Raw genomic sequence first — 19,032 nt, 5'->3', positions numbered from 1 at the left:
TAGGCCCCATTCCTACAAAACTGCCCAAAGAAGTCCTGCCATTAATTAATTCTTCGATCTTAAATATGATCAACCTATCTCTAATAATCAGCTATGTAACACAGGTCTTCAAGCTGGCTGTAGTTAAACCTTTACTCAAAAAGCCATCCCTAGACCCAGCAGTCTTAGCTAATTATAGGCCAATCTCCAACCTTCCTTTCGTATCAAAAATCCTTGAAAGAGTAGTTGTCAAACAGCTAACAGATCATCTGCAGAGGAATGGTTTATTTGAAGAGTTTCAGTCAGGTTTCAGAGCTCATCACAGCACAGAAACAGCTTTAGTGTCACGGTGCGGCATGGCACACCGTGGGGATGTGGGGAAGGAGGAGGACCCAGGCGCGGAGCTCAAAGTTCAAGCAGTGTGTTTATTTACAGAGTGAAAACAACGTAACAATAAATCCCCGTGTTCTCCCAGACTCCCGTGTCGTGTCTCCCGTGAATAGTCCGTGTGCTCTCTGCTCCCGTGTCAGCACCCCCCGGTGCTCGCTGCTCTCCGTGCCTTCCACGCTCTCCCTGCGGGAAACAATAACGGCAGCTGTCAGGACACTCAGAATGGCAGGCATACACTTTCTGACTAAACTTAGACAGGGTGACTAACGTGGAGTCTCATGCAATGATCCCGCGTCGGTGGGAGCTCCAAGACTCTCTTAAGTAGCTCCCCCGACGAGGCCCGATCAGCAGCAGGTGTGTGGCTTCGGGTGTGGCCAGTCCCCTTGCAGGGCCACACCCTCCAGGCCTGACGCCGCCTATAAACAAGTGCTCAGCCACCCACACATACATATACACAAGCACAGGGAAGGGGGAGTGTCAGTGGTGTGTGACATTTTTAAATACGATGAAGGAATACAAGACAGTCAAAAGGAGTTTTATAGAGCTACGTGCACGGGTGAGTGATCGAGTGATACTCACACCCGAGGCATTGCAGTCAGATTTATTTATACCAAGAGACAGTTGCATAGCATTTCCTGTTTTTCAAGCTTACTTATTAGCATGTGTATGTGTGTGTGTGTGTGTGTGTGTGTGTCAGGATGTAATGGCATGTGATACAAAAATATATGAACATTTTAATACATTTGAAAGCTTTATAACGGAGGTATCTTTTAATAATAGACATCTGCAGTTTAAACTTAAAAGTTACTTCTATCATTCCCTGCTGTTGTTCAAATATTTTGCATCTTATCAACTTCTAGTCACTTGCGGGTACATTTTCAACTAGAGTGTCATTTAGCAAAGTTAAATGTTCAACATTATAAATTCTTTTTCCTTATTTATATGTCGTCCTCTTCTTCCTCAGAGTCTGTGTCACTTTCATTGTTTTCAAGGAGCATCATAGTCTCTGGTGGGGATGTGACATGGGGAGTTATGGCTGTTGCGATAAGTCTGTTTATCAGTGCTCTGATACAAGGTATGCAACAGCATCCGCACAAGGTGAGTATGGCTGCGAATACTGCTACAGATACCAGGATTGATGACACCAAACTCCGATATTTCCCAAACATGTCCATCCAGTTGTCCCACGTAGAAGTGTCAACTCCAGAATGCTCCTTCATTTTCTCGTTCAGAGTCTTCAGGCCTTCTAGGGCTCTGGTCAGACTTCCATCAGCTGCGGTGTTGTTAGGGATGAAGGTACAACATTGCTCTCCGAACATCGAACACACCCCATTCTTCTCGCTCAGTAGCATGTCCAATGCAATTCTGTTCTGGAAAGACATCAGTGAGGTGGCTCTTAGTTGCTCGGCCACTGAATGGAAGCCTGATTGTGTCAGGTTTCCTAGTCTCTGGACGTTATAGTGGATATAGTTAATTCGGTCCACATTCTTGTTGATTGTACACCACCAGCACACCGACGATTCGAAACCGGCAGCCACTTGGTCCACTAGTTTATATTCGTCTGGTACTCCTCTGGGAATGCCTATGGCATCGATGTACGTTGGGTCTGGTCCAGGTTGTTCTGGTGCTGATCTCTTTTGTCGTGGGTTTATCTTCAGTCGTCCTGCTGTTATAGTTATATCCGTGGCTTTGAGTTTTACAACCTGAATGGGTAACAACAGTGATACCAATCCACACATGCCGATCCAGTTGTTAGGCAAACGATCATACAGGTTTGGGTCTCCACACCACCACCAGACATCAGCTCTGCTTCGTGGCTTGAATGAGGAGTCCACCTTTGTAATGGTTAGGCAGCTAGTTGCGTTGAGGCTTCCCAGCCTTTCTCCTGGGCCTATCATATTTATGCAGGTGTGGTTTGCTACCATCACATCTTGTGAGAATATGGGTTTTCTTTTTTCTTCGTTGGTGATGGGAAAGATTCTGTCCCATTTTGTGCAGTTCTTGTCTTGAATGTTGGTATGGTTCATTACAGCTGTCAGGCAGTTTTCTTCCATAGGTGCAGGTACCACTCTCAGTATTGGTCTTGGTCCTAGGCAGACCATGCAGTCATCACTAGCATCTTGAGCTGCTTGTTCTGCCAATAGTAACCAGTTATTTGAGTGTCCTGTGATCCCTGTGGTGACTCGGAACCAGTCGTCTGGCTTTAGTTTTGGTCCCACTATTATGGCAGTATTCATCGTTTTTGAGAGTGGGCCTGCAGATAAAGCCGGGCTTCCGTTTGGTTCGTCTTCTTCCTGTGGCGCCTCTGTGGATGATGGGACCATGCCTTTCGTTATGTTATTGCATATTGACACGAAGTGATGTGGATCTTTTCCGGTCTTGTAGATAAATAGGGTCAGATGGTAGCAGTTAGAGTTACTTGCCAGCGTTGGAACCAGGTGGGTTCTTTTCTGTGATTTTGGTGGCTTCTCCAGCAATGGGTTGTTCAGCGTGTGGAAGTTGAGGATCAGGTGTTCGGCTGTCTTCGTCAAGTTCATTTGCTTTGAAAGGTTTTTTGCTGATTCTTGCAGTTGACTGCTTTGATATGGCATCCAATCATTTCCAGTATAAGTGAAAACGGTGTCCCATCCTGGGTTGTTTCCGTCTGAACTGGATAGGTACCAGTCGTAGCCTTTCCAGGCTTCGGCTTTGTATCCTCCTATGTAGAATGAGTTAAAAGGTATCCATACGGTAGAGGTGAAGCTTGTCTTGTTGTAACACAGGTAAAGGTCGTCTGTTTTCTTTGCCTGTCCGTCTGTGTCATTACAAGGGTTGAACCCGTGTGTCTGGGAGACAACCAGCAGGCTCAGAAGAGTTGGTAATAGCATGTTGGTCATCTTGATTGGATGATTTTCCCTTGGGTGAGCGTCTCTTCTTCTTGACCTTGTGTCTCTCTCTCAAGACCCCCAGTGAGTAGACCCCGGCCAGAGAGGTGGGTTCACGAGTGTTGCCACCTGATCACCCTACCCCCCACCGGGCGAACACAAAGAGGTCTGGAGGAGACTAGGGTCTATGCTTTAGATAGGCTCTACCCTTTTGGTGTGACTTTGATGAATCCACGAAGGTCGTTCAGCAATTTTGCATGCCGTGGGCGTGGTGATCAGGACCTGGTAGGGGCCTTCCCACCTGGGAGTGCTCCAGTTTTTTCTTTGGAGTACTTTGATCAGGATCCAGTCGCCTGGTTTCAACCTGGAAGAGACTGGAAGAGAATCACTCGGCAGTTGATTGTTCGTTATTATTTCTTTATTCTCTAGCAGCTTTGCCATCCATTCTGCTAATGTTGTTTCTCTTATTGATTTATCTATTGGCTCACTGGTAACAGGGAGGGGGAAGGGTCGCCCATGTACTATCTCAAAAGGTGTTAGTTTGTTTGAGCCCTGTGTTAATCTCATCCACATTTTAACTAAACCTATGCACTCAGGCCATGGGCGGCCAGTTTCCTCCATACATTTTCTTAGCCTTTGTTTGATCGTGCCATTTGTTCTTTCTACCAATCCTGCGCTCTGTGGGTGGTAGGAACAATGGTGTTTTATGCTGAAACCTAAAGCTTCAGAGACTTTTGATATTACTTCATTCACAAAGTGTGTGCCATTGTCAGATCTTATTAGGCTCGGTATTCCGTATGTTGGAATATAGTGATTGCACAGACATTTTGCTACTGTTATTGCGTCAGCCTTTTTCACTGAATAGATCTCAGGCCATTTTGAAAATACATCTATTATTACTAGTGCGTACTCTAGTTGTTGGTGCTTGTGTAGTTGGATAAAATCCATGTGTATGGTATGAAAAGGGTGAGGTGGAGTGGGGAAATGACCTCTTTTGGGCCTTAGATTCCCTTGGGCATTGTGTTTTTGACATATCATGCATGTTCTAACATACTCTTTTGCTGAAGTTTCAAAATTTTTTGTGTAGAATTGTTTAGAGAGTATATCTACCATCCCTGCTGTTGACACGTGGGTATTACCGTGTGTCACTAACGCTGCAGTTTTATGCAGGGACTTCGGCAAAATCGGTTTGCCATGACATGTCATGATATCATCCTTTAATGTTGCTCCTTCCTTTAACCACGAGGTTTTTTCATTTTGTGATGCGGCCTTTTGTTCGTCTATCAGTACTGTTATGGGTATTAAAGGAGAGGGAGTTAATGCGAGAACTTCTGTTTTTCTGCCTGCTGCTTCCTTTGCGGTTTCATCTGCAAAATTGTTCCCTCTAGTAATGGCTGAATTATCTTTCTGATGTGCAGCGCATTTGCATAGAGCTAGGTGTTTTGGCAACATAATTACTTCTAAAAGCTTTTTCAAAAGTTCACCATGTTGTACTGGGGTCCCTGTGGATGTTACCATTCCTCTGTTCTGCCAGATTTTAGCAAAATGGTGTACTGCGGCAAAGACATACTGGCTGTCTGTGTGGATGTTTACATCCTTATCTTTGTGTAATTCACAGGCTCTGATTACCGCTATTAGCTCGGCACTTTGTGCTGAGTATGAGGAGGTTAATGGCTGTGCTTCAATGACTGTATCTATTGTTGTCACAGCATAACCTACACAGTTTCGGCCAGTGTTGTCTTTACTTGCGGACCCATCTACAAAAATATCTAAAAAGGATGGTTGTGGTGTACTATATATATCGGCACGTGGTTTCGTTTCCTCATCTAGCTTGTGAAGGCAGCTATGTGAGTCACCATCTATTTCTGCAGGAAGCAATGTGCTTGGGTTAAGTTGGCCACACTTCTCTATGGTGATGTGCGATTGTGATAGCAAAATACCTACGTATGATAATTGTCTTACATGTGTCAGATATGATAAGTTTGCTTGCAACAGGATTGAGGTGACTGCATGTGGTACTTTGACTATTAAAGGATGTCCCAAAATAATATCTGCTGACTTTTTTACTGCTTCTGCTGCTGCTGCACAAGCCTGTACGCAGGTGGGGAGACCAGAGGCTACACAGTCAAGTTTGCAGTAATAAAATGCCAATGGTCGTTGTTTATCCCCAAAGGCTTGTGTCAGTACAGCTTTCATATATCCAGAGCTGCCATCCACATGTAAATAAAATGGTTTGTCATAGTCTGGCAATGCTAGGACAGTGCTGGTTTGTAATGCTGATTTCAGATCATGAAATGATTTTTCAGCATCAGGTGTCCATGTCAGTTTGTCTCTTAAAGCTAGATTTTTCCCATATATTAAGTCTTGTAGGGGTTGGACTCTGAGAGCATATTCTGGAATCCAGCTTCTGCAAAAGTTACAGAGACCGAGGAAACTCATCATTTGCTGCTTTGTTAGTGGTTTTGGGGCTTCTTGTACTGCTGTTTTTCGGCTGTCTAACAGTTTGCGGCCTTGTCCTGTCAGTTCATGACCTAGATATATGACCTTTGACTGCCACAGTTGTAACTTGTGTTGTGACACTTTGTGACCCTGCTGTGCTAGGTGATATAGCACGGTGAGGGTGTTTGCCTTGCAGTCTGCCTGCGTGTTTCCGGTCACCAGAATATCATCTACGTATAGTAGGAACTTTCCTGGAGCAGGCAGAGTGCAAGTAGACATTGAGTGCTTAAGAGCTTCCGCATATAGTGTTGGACTATTTTGAAAACCTTGTGGTAAGCGTGTGTATGTGTATTTCTGGTTATCAAACGTGAAGCCAAATAGCCCTTGTGACTCTGGGTGCAGGGGCACGGAAAAGAATGCATTAGAAAGATCTATGACTGAGAACCATTTTTCTCTGGGTGACACTTGGTTCAATATTGTATGTGGATTCGCCACGACAGGAGGTATTTGTTCTGTAATGTCATTAATTGCTCTTAAGTCGTGAACAAGTCTATATTTCCCTGTGTTTGCTTTTTTTACTGGAAATATAGGTGTGTTACACGTTGTTTTATTTGTTTTTATGAGAATCCCTGCTTTTTCCATATCTGCTATAACTGGGCGGATTCCGTTTTTTGCTTCTGCAGATAGTGGATATTGCGGCTTCATTGGTCTGTGTTTTGAGATTACCTTTACTTGTATTGAGTCAGCGTTTTTTATCAGGCCGACATCTGTTGGTCCAGTGGACCATAGGGATTTTGGCAAGTTTACAATGTCTGTTTCATTTACAGGTGCCAACAGCGATCATTCTGCCCTCTCAGTTACAAGGCATGAGGCTGGAGAGTCAGTTAGGTGGGTGCTGGGCTTTACATTTAAAACCCACCCCAGAGTGTATCTCATACAGCCTGTCCTGCGGCCTTGAAGCCAGCCCTCATGTGTGTCTTCTGTCTTTTCATAATAATCATCCTGCACTCGTTTTAGAACGATCCCTAGATCTTTCCATTGTGTTTGGGAGTTTTTTGCTGTGGAAACATGTGGGGCAGGCATCCTATTTAAATCTCTTACTCTGGGGGGTTGGATTACCGAGCACACAGCATTTCCGCTTTTTGTAACATAAAGGTGTTGCAAGGTTAGTTTCTGTAGTCCTAGACGGTGGACCTGAGTGTCATACTCTGGGTCAGGGCCTGGTGTTTGTTTAAAACGCAGAGTATGATGTAGTTCATTGTGCGGCATTACTTCTGATGTTCGCGGTAAATATCTCTCAGTTATTGTAATTAGCTGTTTAGAGGATGGCAAAGCCAGCGTCCAATAATAGTGTGGTTCACCATCCCCGTGACACACGAGCGTGTGTGATTCTGAGAGCATTAATTCTGCTCTCATGCCATTGCTTTCAGGAACTACTCCTATTCTTAGCTTCATCAGTCCGTCACGGCCTAATAGGTTTACCGGGCAGCTAGAGTCAATGATGCATTGTAGTTTGCACTTTCGGTCGCTGTTTGCATGTAGGAAGTCTAACTTTTGTGTTAACAATTGTGTGGTGGTGTGCCCGGAGGCTGAGGTGACCACACGGGCATCCTTTGAGAAGTGTGTTCTCGGGGGTTCTTCTGTCAGAACTGTCATACATGCGCCAGTATCACATAACATTGTGTAAGGTTTGCCATTTATGTAAATAGTTACCTCTGGTTTGTATTCAGAACCCAAAAGTAACTGATGAATGTTAAAAATTTCAGCCCCACACTCTTGCTGTTCGTTTGAGGTGTCTGGGTGGGGGCCTAGTCACATTTCCTCAGTACTGTCCCTGTCGTCTCTGTCCTGCCTTTCTCGTCTAGCAGGGCGGTCATATCTGTCCCTGCCTCTGTCCCTGTTGTCCCGCCTATCCCTGCGGTCCTCCCTCTGTCTGCTCCTGCAATCTCTGGCAAGATGCCCTTCTTTATCACAGTTATAACACCTCCTGTGTTTTTCTTTGTCATCTCTGTTCTGTTTCCTGCCTTTCCCTTTTTGTGGATTTCTTCCTGCGTATGCAACAATTCCACCTTCAGTATTTACTACAAAAACTCCAGTTTGGGCTGTTTTGTTCTTTTGAACTTTTACTGCATGTTCCGCGTATTGCAAAGCATCGGCTAAATTCCCAGTGTTTTGGGTGACCCAGTGTTTGTCTATGTGAGCGCGGACCTTTGGGAGGAGGCCCTTTAAAAATGCATTCTTTAGCTGCTGTTCATAAGGGGAGTTAGGGGCTGGATCGTATTCCAGTCCTGAATTTTGTCTAAAGATTGGTCTCAGCCTGTCTAAAAAGTCTGAAGCAGACTCATTATCTTTTTGTTTTGTCTCTCCTATTTTTCCATAATCTGGTCTGGGGGCTAAAGTCACCCTAATTCTTTCGTAAACCTCATTTAGTGCGGCGGTCAGATCAGCATGGCCCGCTTCTATCGGCGTTCCATCTTCTCTTGTCCCTATGTAATTTCCCCTTACCCTGGCTAATCTTAGACCTAAAAGGTCCTGCAGCACCTGTAGCATTTCTCTACCATTAAGACACCAATCTGCGCGGATTAGCTCTACTGCATCTCTCCACTGCTGGTGTCCCTCATTTAAAGGGGGCACATCTTTCAGAACATTTTTTCGGTCTTCTGCTGACCACGGGCGGAATGAGTATGTAACTACTCTATTGTCCCTGGGGATTACACCGTCTACTGCTGGTCCCGTTGCGCGTCCATAGTTTGGGTTTGGTTCTTGGATCAATGGGAATTGGCCTAACGGAGACAGGGGCCATAAAGGGGGTGGAAACCCTGGAGAAGGGTCCGGTTGCGTCATTAACTTTAGCTGTGTCTTAACTGATGCGTATGGATCTTGAGGGCTGGTGAAAGGGTTTTTTGAGATGGTGGGACATGGGGTTGGGGGGCTCGGCTGTCCCGCTTCAAAAGGATTCGGGGCTGAGGGCTGTGGTTTATAAGGTGGGGGGTTTGTGGTCTCGGTGGGTACTTTCTTAGCCTGCTTGTTTTGTTTTTCTTTTCTCTTTTCCTCACGTCTTTTACTCTCTTCCTGCCATGGCACAAAGAAACTAACGTATTCTGACATACGTCTACCTTTCTTTTTGCCTTTGCTTTTTTCTATTTCCTCCTTCAGACATTGTCCGAGTTGTTGCACTGGGGTGGGGTTACTGATTCCCTTCCAGGCAACACAGTTAAGTTTATCTGGATTCCTCCACTTATTTGCACTTATTTGGCCGGCACCTGGATGGATTTTCTCCATCCACTGCTCATCAGCGGTTAATTCAGGTTTTGTGGGTTTGTTTCCCATGGTTATTTGTTTTTATTTTATTAATACTGCCAACACACACTATGGGGCTTGGTGGTACTAGGGTTGGAGGAGGTTATTGAGGCAGCCTTCTACCCTGAGCTAAACTCAGGGCGGCCTCAATTTTATGCGATGAAGCGCAACCTTTCCTCTTTCCCACCACTCAATACCTCACAGGAAAACAGAAGAGTAGTACAGAGACCTGGAGTCTCTATTCAAATATGTACTTACTCTTTACACACACATACATTGCGCGTTTAAACGAAAACCTGCTTTTAATCGACACTCTTTTTCGTAGTCAAGTTTTTAGCGGGGGCGGGTCCACACAGGACATGCAATCCCGTCTTATAGGTTACTTTCTAACCTTCGGTCCACACAGGACCTCTCTTATTATCCACACAGGATTCTCTTATTATCCACACAGGATTCTCTTATTATCCACACAGGATTCTACGGTTGTGAGTGTCGTTCTAAAGTCGATTTATTCTAAACGCATGATGTTCATGACTGTGTTATATTCACCTTCAAAGTAGCGCTGTGTTCTTTCCCGGTGTAATCGAGTCCTGGCGCCGTGAAGCCTGTCTAAAACACTGGCCAGTAGACGAATTTTACGACTCTGGGCTTTCCTCGTCTTCCTGGAAGCGAGCGTTTGCAGTGCAGGCGATCACAACGTCAGGATCCGATGACTCCGTCTGTGGACAGTTAGATGATATAATAATATCAGTCAAAATCTCCGGCTCGGAGGACCAATTAAATGTCAGTGGTGTGTGACATTTTTAAATACGATGAAGGAATACAAGACAGTCAAAAGGAGTTTTATAGAGCTACGTGCACGGGTGAGTGATCGAGTGATACTCACACCCGAGGCATTGCAGTCAGATTTATTTATACCAAGAGACAGTTGCATAGCATTTCCTGTTTTTCAAGCTTACTTATTAGCATGTGTATGTGTGTGTGTGTGTGTGTGTGTGTCAGGATGTAATGGCATGTGATACAAAAATATATGAACATTTTAATACATTTGAAAGCTTTATAACGGAGGTATCTTTTAATAATAGACATCTGCAGTTTAAACTTAAAAGTTACTTCTATCAGGGAGCAACACCAAAATACACAACAACAATAATAATAATAATAATAATAATATAATACATGACTGCTCATGGATCCTGGGTCGCCCAGTCCCAGGACCCTGACAGTACCCCCCCTCTAAGGGTCGGCTCCCGACGACCCCAAAACCAAAACAAAAAACAGCACAACCAACCCAGGGCGGGCGGCCGGGGGAACCAGGACGGAGGGCCAGAACCAAAACAAGCAAAAACAACAAAACAACAAACCGACCCAGTCCACAGTCTCAGAGTCAGACCGCGCATCCCGCAGCGGTGCAAAAAGAAAACGAAAAGACGCCACAAACAGTCACAGGCGGCCCATCAACACAACAAGAGAGTTCAGGGGGCCTACCTCGAGCCCAACGGCGGTGACGTAGCAGCTCCGGCGGACGGCCCCGGGTCTGGCAGCAGCAGCAAAACAGTTCAGGGGGCCTGCCACGGGTCCGGTGGCGGCGGCGCTGCTCCTCCGGCGGCCAGCCACGGGTCCGGTGGCGGCAGAACGGTTCTGGTGGCCTGCCACGGGTCCGGTGGCGGCGGCGCTGCTCCTCCGGCGGCCTGCCACGGGTCCGGTGGCGGCAGAACGGTTCTGGTGGCCTGCCACGGGTCCGATGGCAACGTCGCTGCTCCGGTGAGCAACAGCGAGGCGTGGCAACAGGTCCATGACGCGCCGATCGCTGACGTGGACGCACCGGACGTGGACGGCGAGGAGGCCGCGCTAGACGTGGAGGTCCCTCCGGTCCGCTGATCTCCGGCTCCGGCTGAGCGGGTCCCTCCTCGGCTGCTGGCAGCGAGAGCTCCTCCTCGGCTGCTGGCAGCGAGAGCTCCTCCTCGGCTGCTGGCAGCGAGAGCTCCTCCTCGGCTGCTGGCAGCGAGAGCTCCTCCTCGGCTGCTGGCAGCGAGAGCTCCTCCTCCGGCTCGCCGAGCTCCTCAGCTGGCGGTGCGGGCTCCTCCGGCTCGCCGAGCTCCTCAGCTGGCGGTGCGGGCTCCTCCGGCTCGCCGAGCTCCTGCTCGGGCATGCTGAGCTCCTCCGGCTCGCTGAGCGCCTCAGCTGACGGTGCGGGCTCCTCCGGCTCGCTGAGCGCCTCAGCTGACGGTGCGGGCTCCTCCTGCTCGCTGAGCTCCTGCTCGGGCATGCTGAGCTCCTCCGGCTCACTGAGCTCCTGCTCGGGCATGCTGAGCTCCTCCGGCTCACTGAGCTCCTGCTCGGGCATGCTGAGCTCCTCCGGCTCACTGAGCTCCTGCTCGGGCATGCTGAGCTCCTCCGGCTCACTGAGCTCCTGCTCGGGCATGCTGAGCTCCTCCGGCTCACTGAGCTCCTGCTCGGGCATGCTGAGCTCCTCCGGCTCACTGAGCTCCTGCTCGGGCATGCTGAGCTCCTCCGGCTCACTGAGCTCCTGCTCGGGCATGCTGAGCTCCTCCGGCTCACTGAGCTCCTGCTCGGGCATGCTGGGCTCCTCCGGCTCACTGAGCTCCTGCTCGGGCATGCTGAGCTCCTCCGGCTCACTGAGCTCCTGCTCGGGCATGCTGAGCTCCTCCGGCTCACTGAGCTCCTGCTCGGGCATGCTGAGCTCCTCCGGCTCACTGAGCTCCTCAGCTGGCGGTGCGGGCTCCTCCGGCTCGCCGAGCTCCTGCTCGGGCATGCTGAGCTCCTCCGGCTCACCGAGCTCCTGCTCGGGCATGCTGAGCTCCTCCGCTGGCGATGCGTGTGAGGTTTCCCGAGCTCGCACCACCCCCCGGGCTTTACGCAGGGTGCCAAGGCAGGCGGAAACTCCCTTGAGCTGGCCGAGGTAGGGGTTTCCCTCCAGGATTGCCTCGATGGCATTTAACCCCACCACTCTTGCCCTTGCGTTGGTGGTGTGAGTTACCCAGTCCATCAGGCGTTGGATGCGTGTGAGGTCGCCCCCTCCGGACAGGGCTGCTGGAGTGGGTAGTGGAATGGAGGCTGCCGCTGGTGGAGAAGATGGCTGAGGGATGACCGCATGCGGATGAGATGACGACAGCGCCACAACCGCAGATGGTGAAGCAGCGAGTGGTGTGAAGACCTCTGACCGAGGTGATGTTACCTGCGCTGTCAGCTCGTCCACTGCAGACACAAACACAGATGGTGAGGGAAATGGAAAATTGTCCGTACTACTCACCACAGCCGGCTCTTGAGATGACCGTGGATGTGGCTGCGGTGAGGAACGCTGGCGGCGCGAACGTCGCTTCCGTGTAGACGTCGGGGCCGGCGTCTCAGGCAGTGAATCCACCAGCTGTCCGAGCTGGTGGGCAGCCTGAGGAGGAGAGTGGAGGTGGAGGGTGGAAAGTAGAAAGTCCAGGACCACCGCATTGAGGGAGTCCACCAGCCAGGGGAATTTAAAAAGCATCTCCTGCAGCCGCCTCTCCACGGCGCGACGCAAACCTTCCGCTGGCTTCTCCCACCATAAGTCACACATGCGGTACACTTTGTCCATAATTTCCCTCCTGAGCCTCTCCTCGGAGACCGCTGGGTCCATAAGTGGCGGGATCATTCTGTCACGGTGCGGCATGGCACACCGTGGGGATGTGGGGAAGGAGGAGGACCCAGGCGCGGAGCTCAAAGTTCAAGCAGTGTGTTTATTTACAGAGTGAAAACAACGTAACAATAAATCCCCGTGTTCTCCCAGACTCCCGTGTCGTGTCTCCCGTGAATAGTCCGTGTGCTCTCTGCTCCCGTGTCAGCACCCCCCGGTGCTCGCTGCTCTCCGTGCCTTCCACGCTCTCCCTGCGGGAAACAATAACGGCAGCTGTCAGGACACTCAGAATGGCAGGCATACACTTTCTGACTAAACTTAGACAGGGTGACTAACGTGGAGTCTCATGCAATGATCCCGCGTCGGTGGGAGCTCCAAGACTCTCTTAAGTAGCTCCCCCGACGAGGCCCGATCAGCAGCAGGTGTGTGGCTTCGGGTGTGGCCAGTCCCCTTGCAGGGCCACACCCTCCAGGCCTGACGCCGCCTATAAACAAGTGCTCAGCCACCCACACATACATATACACAAGCACAGGGAAGGGGGAGCAACACCAAAATACACAACAACAATAATAATAATAATAATAATAATAATAATAATAATAATATAATACATGACTGCTCATGGATCCTGGGTCGCCCAGTCCCAGGACCCTGACATTTAGTGAAGATTACAAATGATCTTCTTATGGCCTCTGACAGTGGACTCATCTCTGTGCTTGTCCTGCTAGACCTCAGTGCAGCATTCGATACTGTTGACCATAATATCCTATTAGAGCGATTAGAACATGCTGTAGGTATTACAGGTACTGTGCTGCAGTGGTTTGTATCATGTTTATCTAATAGACTCCAATTTGTACATGTAAATGGAGAGTCCTCTTCACACACTGAGGTTAATTATGGAGTTCCACAGGGTTCAGTGTTAGGACCAATTCTGTTTACATTATACATGCTTCCCCTAGGCAGCATCATTAGAAGACATAGCATAAATTTTCACTGCTATGCAGATGACGCCCAGCTCTATCTGTCCATGAAGCCAGATAACACACACCAATTAGTTAAACTGCAGGAATGTCTTAAAGACATAAAGACCTGGATGGCCGCTAACTTTTTGCTTCTTAATTCAGATAAAACTGAGGTTATTGTACTCGGCCCTGAAACTCTTAGAAATATGGTATCTAACCAGATTCTTATTCTGGATGGCATTACCTTGGTCTCCAGTAACGCTGTGAGGAACCTTGGAGTCATTTTTGACCAGGACATGTCCTTCAACGCACATATTAAACAAATATGTAGGACTGCTTTCTTCCATTTGCGCAACATCTCTAAAGTTAGAAATATCCTGTCTCCGAGTGACGCTGAAAAATTAGTTCATGCATTTATTACTTCCAGGCTGGACGACTGTAATTCATTATTATCAGGATGTCCAAAAAACTGAAAAGCCTTCAGCTAATCCAAAATGCTGCAGCAAGAGTCCTGACAGGGACTGAAAAGAGAGAGCAGATTTCTCCTGTATTGGATTCCCTTCATTGGCTTCCTGTTAAATCCAGAATTGAATTCAAAATCCTGCTCCTCACATACAAGGTCTTAAATAATCAGGCCCCATCTTAATGACCTTGTAGTACCATATCACCCTATTAGAGCACTTTGCTCTCGCTCTGCAGGCCTACTTGTTGTTCCTAGAGTATTTAAAAGTAGAATGGGAGGGAGAGCCTTCAGTTTTCAGGCCCCTCTTCTGTGGAACCAGCTTCCAGTTTGGATTCGGGAGACAGACACTATCTCTACTTTCAAGATTAGGCTTAAAACTTTCCTTTTTGCTAAAGCATATAGTTAGGGCTTGTTACACACCGGCCCGAGGCCGGGGTGCAACACAACAAAAAGATAAACCCTACACATAATAACGACAAAATAAATCACACCGCGGCAGATTGACGAGAATTAGTTAATTTATTTACTGAACAGGTAGCGAGCTTCAGGGTGGGCGATGCCAAAACAACAAACAAATCACACTAGAAAGAAAAACAAAACTACCTTACCTCCCACGATTCCAAAACAACATACAATTCTCTAACCTGTCTCCCTACCCGAAACAGGAGAAAAGAGGGTAATGAAAGAAAACGGCTTCCCACTCCTACAGCTACCAAGCTCAGGTAAACTCTTTTTCAACATTTATATTGCAGCCCCGTACAGTCACACCCCACGACGGTCCCCCAGACACACAGCTCACGGGAAGCCAGGAAGTCTCCTCGCCGGCCCAGTCCAACCCCTTTTGTAGCTGGCCTCTTTCCTTCCTCCACCAATGGGCGGCCTCCACCTGGAAACAAGCATCACTGAATACAAACACAAACAATAACAACACCGTACCGCAGATAATGACCCTGGGTCATAACAGGGCTGGACCAGGTGACCCTGAATCCTCCCTTAGTTATGCTGCAATAGACGTAGGCTGCCGGGGGATTCCCATGATGCACTGAGTTTTTTCCTTTCCAGTCACCTTTCTCACTCACTATGTGTTAATAGACCTCTCTGCATTGAATCATATCTTTTATTAATCTCTGTCTCTCTTCCACAGCATGTCTTTATCCTGTTTTCCTTCTCTCACCCCAACCGGTCGCAGCAGATGGCCCCGCCCCTCCCTGAGCCTGGTTCTGCCGGAGGTTTCTTCCTGTTAAAAGGGAGTTTTTCCTTCCCACTGTCGCCAAAATGCTTGCTCATAGGGGGTCATATGATTGTTGGGTTTTTCTCTGTATCTGTGAAGCGCCTTGAGGTGACTTTTGTTGTGATTTGGCGCTATATAAATAAAATTGAATTGAATTGAAGTATTCTGCAGTTCTAGTTTTAATGAAAGGTCTCCCCCGTTTGATCATAATGAGCTTCACTATCTAATTAGCAGTTGTGGAAACACCTTTACTGTAGTAGAACTTGATCATTTTTAATACTGCAGGTAAAAAGGAACAGGCAGTACCAGCAGCATATTAATTATCAAATAAAGAATATCAAGGTTTATTATGATTATCCAGCCTGAGCCCAAGAAGAACGCGGTTTCAGTGTTTCACAGACTATCTGAGTCGTAGATTTTGTGTCAAGAGGCACGCAGCATTTTTCAGGGGAACTCTTTGACATTTGAGAGGCTGTGAATCATGAGTAGTTGCCGTCTCTTCAAAAATGATGCTGGAGGGAGGGAGTGAGGTTATCCTGTGTGGTAAACACAACCCTTCCATCCTCACATCTCTCTCCCTCTCTTATATCTCCCGCTGGGAGGAGCCGAGTCAAGAGGAAGCGAGGTGTCGCATTAGTCAAATGAAATGAATCCATAGTGTGATCAGCTTCACAAAGCAGCGCCACAGTGTGGCTGGAGGAAAAATCATAGGTGATGTCACTCGCAGAACACCTACAAGTAGATGACGTCAAAGCAGATTTAAAAAAATGTGATCATAATCACAGTAATCAGCATGACGAGATTTTATTAAATGTTTAAGCAAGTTTAAGGAAGTTCCTGCATGAGCTCTAAATGGTCCATATGGTGTTCCTGTATCTTACTGTTTATGCATTATTCCTTATTTTTGCCTCCATGAGTTTCCAATAAACATTTAAACAGGAGTGGATATTGCTCCTTCTTAAGGCAAACTGTTGCCTGTCACAGAGTGTGTCAGCATGCAGTCATGGGTATTTGTGAAGAATTTGGATGCCTTAATGACATGCGACTTGATTCCGGCGTCTGCCTCCATATCTGCACTGATGTCAGTATTACTCCTGCAGCAGCAGTGCAAACACACAGACACACACACACAGACAGTATCGAGCTCAATCATTCCTTCCTGAAAAAAACAGCGTTGTTATTCCATCATTGGAACAGTCTGCACACAAACCAAATCCATTTAAAATGCTGAAATACTTTCACCAAAATACAGACTTACGCTATATAGAATTGCATTTGCTTTATGGCCACATGGATTAAGTGAATGTAGGCAAATATGGCTGGAAATACATTAGCTGTTGATCAAATTGTTCTGCATTTTTGGGGGGGCTTTCTCAGTTTTCTAAAAGGGGAAGAAAAAAAAAGTAAAGTCTTTTGTGCTCATAAAGAAATTAAAAATGATTCTATTCTCAGTCATGATCTGTGTTTCCTGATGCGCTATTTCCCTCTGTGTTATTTCTGACTTACTAGAAGCTTGAGTACATTTGAAAATCACAAAGTAAATCTGAATATTTTTACTTTAAGCTCCCCAGCCCAGGAAAAGATGATCCTGCCACTTGTCCATTACAGACATGACACGGGCCTCCCCCACCTACCCATCACCACCCTCTCAGTCCCCCAGGAGAAGGTAGGGATGTAGGGTGTGGAGGAGGGAGGGGGCTTTGAGAGGATTCTTTATGCAGCTCTGTGTATTGCTTTCATGTTGTCCAGCCGGTAACTAAGTTGGGTTGCTGGGGGCAATGGCTAATTCACACCCTCAGATCACGAGCATGAAATGAGAGAGCAGTGAGCGCTAAAGCCCCGAGGTTAACGATAGCTCCGTGGCACCACACACCCAACACCCCCTCCATATAAATCTGGTCAAATGGTTTCATTTTAGATTATCCCCAGAATCTCCTGCACACACTTAACGGAGAGGTAGAAGGTTCACCTGAGATAGTAAGGCTGATTTTGGCAGCGTTACGATGCCCACTTTTGTTTATCGAAGCCACTGCTGCCTTCTTACACACTTAAGTGAAGCATCCGCGCTTTTCTTTGTATTATCCTAATGTGAGCCGCGTGAATCGACTCAGCAGAGCCCACACGCAAGCTATTTTGTCATGATGGATGCTGCTTTTTCTACGGAGATCAGCAAAAATAAAGAAATAAATATTTAAAAGAAGAATACAGCTGTGAAGGACTTTAAAAATCTTTTTACTCCTCAGTTAAACAAGCTTGTGGATGAAGACCGCCCCCCCTCCCCTCACCCCCTTTCTAGCACCACCACCACCCTTTTCCCCAAAACCCCTCTTTAAAGTTATTTCAAATTTCCCAGCATGGCTTTGAGAAATCTGTTTGTTTGAGGGCAGCATTAGATGTGACCAGCGTTTTATTGTGACATAAAACCGCATTTCTTCCTTGGCAGATTAAAAATAAAATCGGTTAATAAGAAAAGCTGTCAGCAGCAGAAAATGGTTGACATAATCCGTTTATCCTCCAAGCAATAAAGATATTGGTCCTTGGGAGTCTATCTTTCCTCTTATGTTATTTCGCCCAAAACATTATCTTCTATGCATTCAGATGGATTAAGAAGTCATACGGGAGATAGAAAGAAAATGACAGATACAAAAAAATATAGAATATCCCTTTCACTCTGCATCACACACATTTACAGGAGGAAACACATATGATCCAGAGTTAAGTTAATAAATGAATTGTTAAAAAAACAGAAGAGCACGAATAGGAAACAGGTCACAAGCAGATACTCTTACTCTAAAAGCATGATGGGAGAAGATAACAGAAACTGGAGGGGTCAATGGAGCAGAAGAGCAGAGTGGATTGACCCCAACCCAACTCAGGCTAGGATGGGAACAGCTTGACTTTATTTAACCGTAGTTGACATGCAGACAGCTGGAACAGAAAATAACAGTCGGGCGGTTTATGTAAAGGAATGAATTCAGAAGGAGACGAAGCACCAATGCAGAAATTTGAACAGAAACGGCATTTACTGTAGGCTTATCCCTCCTAATGCTACATGGCATGAATCATACTCTTACATGAAACTATTTGATTTCAAAACCTATAGCCGGTATGCATTTCATAGCACGTCAGAGCAGTTTATTAGTTTGTCAGACATGATTCGGGGCAGGTATTCACTGTACGACTGTTGTCTTTATCCCACCTGAGAGAAACCAGTTTTTTCAGAATCTCCAGATGAGCTGCTCTCCCGGGACTCACATGACTGACAGATAAAGGCATAAGCAGAGTAAACCTGTGGTCAAAGATGTGAGGCTGGACATGAAATGCTGATTTGGATCTGTGTGAGCCAGTGGGGCCGGCCGTGCCGGGGTGCAGGGGTGGAGGTGGGGGCGGGAGTTTGTGAATGATGAAGGGGGTGGAGACGTCTGTGAGTGGCAGCCAACGTGTGCCGCAGTGTGAGGCTCTGAACTCCGACTCTGTTCTGTTTAATCATGTCGGTTTGGCTGGTAATGAAATTTGATTATGCCTCTAAAGGCGGAGGGGGGTGAGATATATTAATATCTTCCAAGATTATGCATGAAACCGCAGTGTGTAATTTTCCCCTTCTCCTTGTGCACCTGCAAATTGTTAGTAGTTCATCATTAGCATGGAACTTTTGCATTTCCATTCGTCTTTTCTGTGCGAGCTGCGATGTGATTAATGCAGGCCTTGATTCATTAGTTTATCATCAATGTGGTTTTAACTGATCACTACAGATCCATCATGCACTCCACAGGGCC

At 47.1% G+C, this 19,032-nt stretch overlaps 2 protein-coding genes across 2 annotated transcripts; both read right to left on the bottom strand.

Moving 5' to 3' along the window:
* Positions 1-900: 900 nt before the first annotated feature.
* Positions 901-10,086, bottom strand: LOC112436244 (uncharacterized). Its single transcript, XM_076880342.1, has 2 exons — positions 9,522-10,086; positions 901-3,607 (listed from the first exon to the last, which is right to left on the bottom strand). Exon 2 carries the CDS (start codon positions 3,243-3,245, stop codon positions 1,308-1,310), a length of 1,938 nt encoding a protein of 645 aa, XP_076736457.1. The 5' UTR covers positions 3,246-3,607; positions 9,522-10,086; the 3' UTR covers positions 901-1,307.
* Positions 10,087-10,107: 21 nt separating this feature from the next.
* Positions 10,108-13,188, bottom strand: LOC143415023 (uncharacterized). Its single transcript, XM_076880341.1, has 2 exons — positions 12,937-13,188; positions 10,108-12,851 (listed from the first exon to the last, which is right to left on the bottom strand). Exon 2 carries the CDS (start codon positions 12,634-12,636, stop codon positions 10,360-10,362), a length of 2,277 nt encoding a protein of 758 aa, XP_076736456.1. The 5' UTR covers positions 12,637-12,851; positions 12,937-13,188; the 3' UTR covers positions 10,108-10,359.
* Positions 13,189-19,032: the final 5,844 nt, after the last annotated feature.

This window comes from Maylandia zebra, linkage group LG23, assembly GCF_041146795.1.
Source record: "Maylandia zebra isolate NMK-2024a linkage group LG23, Mzebra_GT3a, whole genome shotgun sequence".
Taxonomy (NCBI): domain Eukaryota; kingdom Metazoa; phylum Chordata; class Actinopteri; order Cichliformes; family Cichlidae; genus Maylandia; species Maylandia zebra.
The sequence above is the reverse complement of the archived record's forward strand: the minus strand, read 5'-3'. Positions and strand labels throughout refer to the sequence as shown.

What these genes read in the sequence shown, in the direction of transcription:
- LOC112436244 (XM_076880342.1), bottom strand. Translation starts at nt 3,245, where the DNA reads ATGACCAACATGCTATTACCAACTCTTCTGAGCCTGCTGGTTGTCTCC.
- LOC143415023 (XM_076880341.1), bottom strand. Translation starts at nt 12,636, where the DNA reads ATGCCGCACCGTGACAGAATGATCCCGCCACTTATGGACCCAGCGGTC.